Source organism: Pristiophorus japonicus, chromosome 25 (genome assembly GCF_044704955.1).
Source record: "Pristiophorus japonicus isolate sPriJap1 chromosome 25, sPriJap1.hap1, whole genome shotgun sequence".
NCBI classification, from domain to species: Eukaryota; Metazoa; Chordata; class Chondrichthyes; family Pristiophoridae; genus Pristiophorus; species Pristiophorus japonicus.
The window spans coordinates 16,134,178-16,144,527 of NC_092001.1; the positions used below are offsets into that span (position 1 = coordinate 16,134,178).

At 45.7% G+C, this 10,350-nt stretch overlaps 1 protein-coding gene across 1 annotated transcript; it reads right to left on the bottom strand.

The window, feature by feature from the left end:
• Window positions 1–2,914: 2,914 nt before the first annotated feature.
• Window positions 2,915–9,848, bottom strand: LOC139238094 (probable G-protein coupled receptor 139). The gene is made up of 2 exons (XM_070867449.1): window positions 9,785–9,848; window positions 2,915–3,825 (listed from the first exon to the last, which is right to left on the bottom strand). Exons 1-2 carry the CDS (start codon window positions 9,846–9,848, stop codon window positions 2,915–2,917), a joined length of 975 nt encoding a protein of 324 aa, XP_070723550.1.
• Between the last annotated feature and the right edge of the window lie 502 nt (window positions 9,849–10,350).

Here is a 10,350-nt window from a genome sequence, read left to right on the forward strand (position 1 = left end):
TTGTGAGGTTATCCGCTTTGGTGATAAAAACAGAGAGACAGACTATTATCTGAATGGTGACAGATTAGGAAAAGGGGAGGTGCAACGAGACCTGGGTGTCATGGTACATCAGTCATTGCAGGTTGGCATGAAGGTCCAGCAGGCGGTTAAGAAAGCAAATGGCATGTTGGCCTTCATAGCGAGGGGATTTGAGCACAGGGGCAGGGAGGTGTTGCTACAGTTGTACAGGACCTTGGTGAGGCCACACATGGAGTATTGTGTACAGTTTTGGTCTCCTAACCTAAGGAAGGAACTTCTTGCTATTGAGGGAGTGCAGTGAAGGTTCACCAGACTGATTCCCGAGATGGCGGGACTGACCAATCAAAAAAGACTGGATCAACTGGGCTTGTATTCACTGGAGTTCAGAAGAATGAGAGGGGTCCTCATAGAAACCTTTAAAATTATGAGGGGGTTAGGCAGGTTAGATGCAGAAAGAATGTACCCAGTGTTGGGGAAGTCCAGAACCAGGGGACACAGTTTAAGGAGAAGGGGTAAGACATTTAGGACCGAGATGAGGAAGAACTTCTTCACCCAGAGAGTGATGAACCTGTGGAGTTCTCTACCACAGAAAGTTGTTGCGGCCAATTCAATAAATATATTCAAAAAGTAGTTAGATGAAGTCCTTACGAATTGGGGCGATCAAGGGGTTTGGCGAGAAAGCAGGAATGGGGTACTGAAGTTGCACGTTCAGCCATGGGCCGAATGGTCTACTCCTGCACCTATTTTCTATGTTTCTATGTTTCGATGTTAGTGTAACGTGTACAGCCAGAACACAGCCAGAAAGCTTAAGTAATACCCATATTTAAGAAAGGAGATAGAACATGCCCAGTACACTGTCGAACAGACAGCTTAACGTCGGTGATTGGAAAAATAATGGCACACCGACTAAAGGTGAAAATAGAACATATTGGCCATGGGGGATTCAACATAATGCTGCTGGATTTAAAGAACTGCATTAGCTTCCCTCGCGTTCACGTGACTTTAGAATTCGATTTCGATTAACTTGAAATTGCTAAAACAAATTAGGCATTCGATGGGCTAGATGGAGGAAAACTATATCCTCTAGAGTGGAATCCAGAACAATAGGCTCCACCATAAAATTACAGGTAGGATATTCACAGAGAAAACAGATACAGATAGGAGTGGCCTTTGTCCCACTGGGAATCGGATATCGACACAGTGAGGGCAGAGGCGTGTCTGACTGGTACCCGAATACAGGTACACACATGCCAGCTTTCTGTCCGACTGGGCCGCGAATACATAAACAGGCACGACAGAGGTCTGTCAGATTACGACCCGAATAAAATATACATAGATGACTGGAAGAGGAGACAGAGTGTACTGTAACAAAATTTGCAGATGCCACAAAGATTAGTGGGAAAGCGGGTAGTGTAGAGGACATAGAGAGGCTGCAAAGAGATTGAGATAGGTTTTGCGAATTATCTAAGGTTTGGCAGATGCAATACAATGTCTGGAAAATGTGAGGTCACCCACCTCGGAAACAAAAACAGTAAAAGGGGAATATTATTTGAACGGGGAGAAAATGCAACATGCTGCGGTGCGGAGGGACCTGGGGGTCCTTGTGCATTAATCCCAAAAAGTTAGTTTCCACGTGCAGCAGGTAATCGGGAAGGCGAATGAAATGTTGGCCTTCATTGCGAGAGGGATAGAGCACAAAATCAGGGAGGTCCTGCTGCAACTGTATCGGGTTTTGGTGATGCCGCACCTGGAGTACTGCATGCTGTTTTGGTTACCTTACTTAAGGAAGGATTACCAGCTTCGGAGGGGGTACAGAGACGATTCACTCGGCTGATTCCAGAGATGAGGGGGTTACCTTATGATGATAGATTGAGTAGACTGGGTCTTTACGCGTTGGATTTCAGAAGGACGAGGGATGATCTTATCGAAACACTTAAAATAATGAAAGCGATAGAAAAGGTAGAGGCAGAGAGGTTGTTTACACTGGTCGGGGAGACTAGAACTAGGGGGCACAGCCTCAAAATACGGGGGACCCAATTTATAACTGAGTTGAGCAGGAATTTCTTCTCCCAGAGCGTTGTGAATCTCTGGAATTCTGTTCCCAAGGAAGCAGTTGAGGGTCGCTCATTGAATGTATTCAAATCACAGATAGATAGATTTTTAACCAATAAGGTATTTAAGGGTTATGGGGAGTGGGCCGGAAAGAGGAACTGATTCCACGGCCAGATCGGCCATGAATATGTTGAACGGTGGAGCAGGCTCGAGGGGCTAGATGGCCTACTCCTGTTCCTAATTCATATGTTCTTATGTTCTTATGTTGATATTTCAGTGGTAACCACTTTGTGGAAGCGCAGTTTCCGGAGGCAGGTTTGCAAGGTAAGTCTATGTAAGACCTCTTTTCCCTGTCAGTGTGAAGTGTGTATGGTCTGGACCTCCTCCTCAGTCTGACACGTCATACATTGCAGCTCTGCTCATTCAGTTTCTCACTTTCTAATATAGTGCGAAGCATACTCACCAGCACAGACTGGCTCGGTCGAATAGCCTGATTCTCTGCTCTATGTTCTCTATAATATAACCCACTGAACGAGAGCTCAAGCCTGCCTGCCTACCTATTGTCGAACCTCTCACTCTGGAAGATGCAATGTATCTCTGCACTAAATAACTGCAGTGACCCTTTACAGAAGAGGTCAGAGAGAACGCTCGTGGCACTTTCCCAAAAGACCATTTGGGAATTTTCAATCAGAAACATTGCCGTGTCCTACACACATTGCTTTCCCCGTCGCTGGGTGTATGATCAGATCACCAGCCACTACTGGTGTAATTCAATGGAAGGAATTCTGTTGCTAAATATTACATTCCTGGACTGCAAACACTGGGACCCGCCTGTGGGCTGCGCTCAGTCGTTCTGTTTATTAATTAATTGTACAATTGAGGTAACCGGATATTTTACCGTGCTCTTCAACTGCTCTCTGAACTTGGACTGGGTCACCCCGTAAATAAATGTGTTTGTACAACAACTTAAATTCCGCAGTATAAATCCGACCTGTGTAAATTGATATAAAGAATCATTGTAATCACTGGGATTTATACCTGTAATGCTATAATAAAAGAAATCTATAACAATTATCAGCCACAGCAGTATGAAGCTGCCGGATATGGTGAAGAGTAAAATCACAGACTTTCTCCTGCTCTCCATCTCTGGGTCACTGCCATTATCCCCCTTGCTCTCACCCCTCAGACCCCTCCGGACTCGACTGGCCACTAAAATGTGTCTGACTGTTAGAGCGTTGAGCAACAAAATTACAGCGAATGGGAGCAGTGGGGTTAAAATCGTTTCAAACAAGTCAAATCCCACCCATCCGTGCTCAGTAAAATAGGCGGGGATTAAGGAACAGTCCCACGGAACATTGTCGATTATATATCGAGGTTCAACTGTAAAGTAGTATGGAACGTTTTTTGAACAGAGCAGAATGCAGCTTGTGGCCAGAACTACAGCCGCAGTTCTCCCGGTGCAATATTTGGCGTTCAGCTTCTGCCAACAAATGGCCACAAATCGATCAAAGGTGAATGTAACGGCGAACCAGACAGAACAGTCAGCGGCTGCACGAGACAGGAGATATAAAACAGTACACACAGGGGTGATATCCAGGAAAGATCCCCGGAAACAATACCATCTGATCTGCCGCAGTGTGACGTCAGTGATGACAAACAGTAGATCCGCCGCTGCCATGGCGATCAGGTAGCGAGTGGTGCAGGTGGAAAGCCCGCACTTTCCCCGGGACAGGATCACAATCGCCACTAAATTCACTGTAATAAACAGAAGGGAAAGGAGACGGTCAATTATTGGTCACTCATTCTTGGTGACAGAGCCCAGACACTTCGGCCTGTGATTTAGCACTAAACGGTCGGCTGGACGCCGGGTTAGGGGTTAACATGTAAAGTATATCATCCCAACCTTGAGTATTGCGTACAGTTTTGGTCTCCTAACTTGAGGAAGTACACTCTTGCTATTGCAGCGAAGGTTCACCAGACTGATTCCCGGGATGACGGACTGACATATCAAGAAAGACTGGATCAACTGGGCTTGTATTCACTGGAGTGCAGAAGAATAAAAGGGGATCTGATAGAAACGTTTGAAATTCTGACAGGACTGGATTGGTTAGATGCAGGAAGAATGTTCCCGATGTTGGGGAAGTCCAGAACAAGAGATCACAGTCGAAGGATAATGGGTAAGCTGTTTAGCATTGAAACGAGGAGAAACTTCTTCACTCAGAGAGTGGTGAACCTGTGGAATTCTCCACCACAGAAAGGCCAATTCACGAAATATATTCAAAAATGAGTTAGATGTAGTCCTTACTACTAGGGGATCAAGGGGTATGGCGAGAACGCAGTAATGGGGTACTGAAGTTGCATGTTCAGCCATGAACTCATTGAATAGCAGTGCACGCTCAAAGGGTCGAATGGCCTGTTCCTGCACCTATTTTCTCTGTTTCCATGTTCCATAATCTAACCTACCTCCAACCCACTGCTTCCGATTTTAGCAGCGACGGGGCACTGGGAAGGAAGCCGAGCAATCCCAGCGGGCGGGATTGCAATATAAATATATTAATGCAGATAGCAGCTTCTGGTTTAAACTATTTAACGGATTTAACTTATTTTACGGGTTTAACTGTGGTTGGCTGTGTTTACCAGGCCTCGGGATACCCGGCAGCTAAAGTGAGCCGAGAACAGCTTCGGGGACAATGTAACTGCCTTCACGGACATGGTTGTGGGCCAGGAGATCCAGGTGTGCCTTCCCTAAGCCCCACACGCTCTCCCTCTCTCGTCGTCTGTTTAAACTACTCCCATACAAACGGTTGAAAATCTGATAAATTACAGAGAAAGCTATAAACACTCAGTTTGTCAGGCAGTATCTCTGGAGAGAGAAACAGAGTTAACGTTTCAGGTGATAATGTTTCTTCAATACTGGAATGAGCAATGAACAGTTTTAACGCAATGTTAGAGGAACAGTAAATTGTGGTAGATGGAGGAATGAACAAAGTTGAAGGCCTTTGATGAGATGGTGGGCAGGAGTGATTCAAAGAAAAAGGGATGATGGTGTAAGACAAATGGGACGAGGAAAGAAACAGGAAATGAGTCCAGAGAAGATGTAACTGGATAGAGCAGGATTGCGGAGTGTGACGAGAGGGGGCTGGGGGGAGCAAGATTAATCTGGCAAAGATCAGAAGGCTCCCATGGCCCGGCAATCTGATGGAGAAAGGTCAGTCGACCCCAGGGCTGCGGACCAGCCCACCTGTCATGTACCGAGTGGCGATCCCAAGCACCAGCACACACCTCCTCCCATCCCAGTGTCTCGACTGAAGACATCCTTCATTACCAGCACATGCATTCTGAGGAGCGGTAGTATTTATCTGAAAGGTTTAAGCTCAGTTTTATTGCCGGGTTGCAATAAATGCATCATCGAAATATCTGGTGCTGCTCCCCATTGAGTTACGAAGGGGAACATCTTAGAGTGTCGAAGGTAGAGATATCAGACTGGGAGTGGGATGTAGAAATGAAGGGTCAAGCGACCGGGGGAGTGTGAGACAGAGGGAGAGAGAGAGACAAGTTTCCAGACACAATGGAGAAGGTCAGTAATGTAATCACACAATCTCTGTTTAATCCTCCCTAATCTACAGGAGACAGCATCGTGAACAACGAATACAGTGTACTACATTGGAGGAAAAACAAGTCTATTACTGTTTCAGATTGAAGGCCTTGGACGATGGAAAGAATGAGGTGAAATGGCATGTGTTGCATCTCCTAGTTTTTGCAGAGGAAGGTCCGGTGGTTGGGGAGAACTGTTGGGGCGATTCACGAATAGTCCACATTGTCATGGAAGGGCCGATCCATTGGGAATGTTGAAAGGGGATGTGTTTGGTGGTGGGAATAAGATAAAAGGGACAGCAATGGCGGAGGATGAACTCTTGAATGTGGGGGTTGGTTGAGAATAAGGTGACGACAAGGGGATCCGATCATAGTTCTAGCAGGGAGGATCAGGTGCGATGAAAGTAAGGCAGCAAATTGTATTGACACTGCGGTGTGCCTTTTCCACCACAGTGGTGGGGAATCCTCGGCTGTGGATAAATGCGGGAAATTGGATTGAGGACCCTGTCCATAGAAACATAGAAACATAGAATATAGATGCAGGACTAGGCCATTGGGCCCTTCGAGCCTGCATCACCATTCAATAACATCATGGCTGATCATTCTCCCTGAACAACTGTCCTGCTTTCCCTCCAGACGCCTTGATCCCTTTAACGTAAGGGCCATACCTAACTCCCACTTAAATGTATCCTATGAACTGCATCAACAACTCTCTGCGGGAGGGAATTCCTCAGGTTAACAGCGCTCTGAGTGAAGAGCTTTCTCCTCATCTTGGTTCTAAATGGCTTACCCCTGATCCTTAGACTATGTCAGCTAGTTCTGGACTTCCCCAACATCAGGAACATTCTTTAACTATGTCCCCTAGTTGTAGATTCCGCAATGAGGGGAAACAGCTTCTTTGCATCTACCCTGTCGAGCCACCTCAGCATCGTATACGTTTCAATAACATCACCGCACATTCTTCTAAACTCCAACGAATATATGCACAACCTGCTCAACCTTTCCTCATAAGTGAACAGATTCATCTCAGGAACATGCCTGGTGAACCTTCTCTGAACTGAGCATGGTCACTGCCGGAAGATAATCAACCAGAGTGTGTGGTTGACCGGGGAACCGACCCTCTACTGTAGCCTCTCAGCCCGAGTTATTGACTCAAAGGTTCGCTGTCTCCATGACTCTGCTTCGCCCCTCCTCTCCTACCCACTCCACGCTAGGTTACAGGCACACAGGATCAGGACCACAGAAGATGGGTATCCTCAGCTCAGAAAAAGGAACAGATGTTGTAAGCACTGCTGTGGGATGTGGCATTATCGGAACAGATGAAACGCAGGCAGCGACATTTGTAGACTATAATTGAGTCCGTACAGCAAGCTGGGTGAGAGGTCATATAATCAAGGTAGCTCTCAGAGTCGGCCACTTTATGGTAGACATTGGTAGAGAGGCAATCTTGAGAAATGGACTTAGAGATGTTGCGGAAGGGAAGGGAGTGACAGACGGAGCATGTGAAGGAGAGAGTGTGTCGCAAATTTTAAGCAAGGTTGATCACATAATTATTATTATAATGATTATTTTGAATAATAATATTTATAATAATTAATATTATTATTAATAATAATAACAATAACTTTTATTTATATCGCACGTTTAACCTAGTTAAACGTCCAAAGGCGCTTCAAAGCAGTTTTAACAGGACAACTCAGATACATATGACACCAAGACAAAAAAGAAGAAATTAAGGCATATGACCAAAAGCTTGCTGAAAGGGTTGATTTTAAGGAGCGTCTTTAAAATGGAAAGATGGTTAGAGAAGCTTAGAAGTTCAGGGAGGGATTCCAGAGTTAAGGGCCCAACCAGCTGAAGGTAAGGCCATCGATGGTTTAGCAGTATAATGAGGGATGTTCGAGAGGGCAGCATTTCAAGAGCGGGGATATCTTGAGGGGTTGTGAGGCTGCAAAAGATTAAAGAGGTAGGGAGCTGCAAAACCATGGAGAGATGTGTAAATATTGATGAGAATTTTCAAAATCGTGGCGTTCTTTAACCGGGAGCCAATGTCGGTCAGTAAACATAGGCATGAGGTGATGGGTGGTCATTACCTTGTGCGAGTGAGGACTTTTTCCAGGTCATGGCTAGAAAAGGAAATTGCGCGACCACAGTCATCAATGCACTTAGAAATATGTGAAGGAGGGGATAGGAGTAGAATTGGAACAACGAAGATTCCCTGAATCGCACGAAAAGGCAGCATAGCGAGGAACCATTCGAGCTCCCATACCGGTATCATTGGAGTGTGGAGATAGAACATTGTTCAGACCAGAGGTCCAGCACTTGTACTTTCAGCAAGGGCAGTGCACTGGGGTCAGGATCACGATCAGTAACCTGCAAGGGTTTTCATTCACAGCCCAAAGCTGGTGAGGGTGAGAGGCAAATGAATTAAATTGCAAATTGGACATTCAGAATGTATCAGCGGGGGTAGGCGCAGGGAAACTCGCCATCCGCTGCAAGTTTCAGTAGAGCTCCGATTTACTGGGCTATACACTGTACAATGTGGACCATTTTCCATACCTGGGAAGCCTACTGTCAACAAGGGCAGACTTTGATGGCAAAGTCCAACACTGTCTCAAGTGTGTCAGTGCAGCCTTCGGACGCCTGAGGAAGGAAGTATTGGAGACCAGGATATCAAACCCTGGATCAAGCTCATGGTCTGCAGTCCAGTAGTGATACCCACCCTCCTAGATGCTTCAGAGACATGGAATATTTACAGCAGTCACCTCAAAGCACTGGAGAATTACCAACCCTGCCTCCGCAATTTCCTGAAAATTAATTGGCCGGTGTGACGCACTAGCATCAGTGTACTCGGTCAGGCCAACATCCCCAGCATCGAAGCATTAACCACAGTCAATCAGCTCCGTTGAGCGGGCCACATCGTCGGCATGCCTGACATGAGAATCAAAAAGCAAACGCTCAACTCTGTGATTCTTTATTGCTAGCGAGCCACAGGTGGGTCGAGGAAACGTACCATGACACACTCAATGCCTCCTTGAAAAAATGCAACGTCCCCACCCACACCTGACAATCCCTGCCCAAGCCAGCCCAAATTGGAGGAAAAGCATCTGCACGGCGCAGAGCACCTCGAGTATTATCGCCCAGAGCAAACTGAATCCAAGCGTAGATAGCGGTATGAGGGCGCAGCAACCCAGGCACCCCAAACTCCTTTCGTTCAAACACCTTCTGCCCCACCTGTGTCAGAGAATGGAAGTCATGCATTGTACTCTTCAGCCCTCTGGGAACTAATTTTCAGTGTGGAATCGAGTGTTCTTCGATTCAGAGGGTACGCCTCAGAAGCGAAAGCAGAAGAAATAGTGAACCACACTGAGTACATCCGACATTGAGAGAAACTCCCACTAATACATGGTTACGGGGTACGGTGTTCCACACCGGTTAGTGTCCCAAGCTCAGGATATCCTACAGTGATACATACGTGCAGTAATACATGTTCACTGGTGTAGAGTGTTCCACACCGGTTAGTGACCCACACTCAATATATGCCACAGTGCCAGAAACTCCGAGTAATACATGTTCACTGGGGCACGGTGTTCCACAACGTTTAATGACCCACACTCAGTATATCCTACAGTGACACACACTCACAGTAATACATGGTCACTCCGGCACGGTGTTCCACACTGGTTAGTGACACACACTCTGTACATCTTACAGTGACAGACATTCCCTGTAATACATGGTCACTGGGGTATCATGATCCACGCCCGGTAGTGACTCACATTCAGTGAAACCTACAGTGACAGACACTCCAACAAATATCTTCTCTCAGATTGTTGCGCTCAGTAAGGAATGTATCAAAAGTACACAATATTCCACTAAAGACAATAGCTTGATAATAAAATCAGCCTGTTAGTTACACACACACGTTTATGTTCAGATGGAACAATTGAATCAAACCGCAGTGGTTATTCAGGCCATTTGACTGAACGGAATGATATCAGCAATCAGGTGTCTATACCAGTGACCACTAGTCCAGGATGTAACATTCTCAGTCACAGAACAAAACCAGAGACCAGCTCACACAGAGATATGCTCAAGTTCAATGGTTATAGTCACTTACCAGGAACACCAATGACGGCAATGAATGTATAGCATATTTTCTTGGCATGTTGAATTGGAAGCATTTTCTATGTGAAACGATGTGCCCCTTCGTGCTGCAGGTAATCTCCCTGATTTATACTCTGAGACGGTAGAATTCCTGTGCCTTTAAGTTATGCCCTGCGGTCACTCCACGGGGACATTGAGGTTGCAACATCGAACAAAGCAGTTATTTTTAAAGCTTGAACAAACAGATTACGACAGCCGATTTAACTCCCTGTTGTGAACGAATATATTTACTGCAGAGATTCAAATTGGAAACGACAAAGACTGGACAATTCTGCTCATTTTAATTAACTCATGAAAGTTTCCAGCTGTATCCTCCCAGAAATTGGGTTGTTGTTTCAAAAACCATCAAGCCAAACTGGAGATCGCATATTAACCGGGTGATGTAATTTACTCTGCTGTGGTCATTCAGTAATTACATTCCCAATGTTAGTGTATGCCTCTGAGGGTGTGTCTACTGCACTCAGTGATGTGACTGCTTTCTTTAACTGCAGCTATTCAGTAATTACATTCCTAATTTTA

Coding starts and splice junctions, on each gene's coding strand:
- LOC139238094 (XM_070867449.1), bottom strand. CDS start 9,848: ATGCTTCCAATTCAACATGCCAAGAAAATATGCTATACATTCATTGCC. Junction 3,826..9,784: donor TGCCGTCATTGGTGTTCCTG/GTAAGTGACTAT, acceptor TGTTTATTACAG/TGAATTTAGTGGCGATTGTG.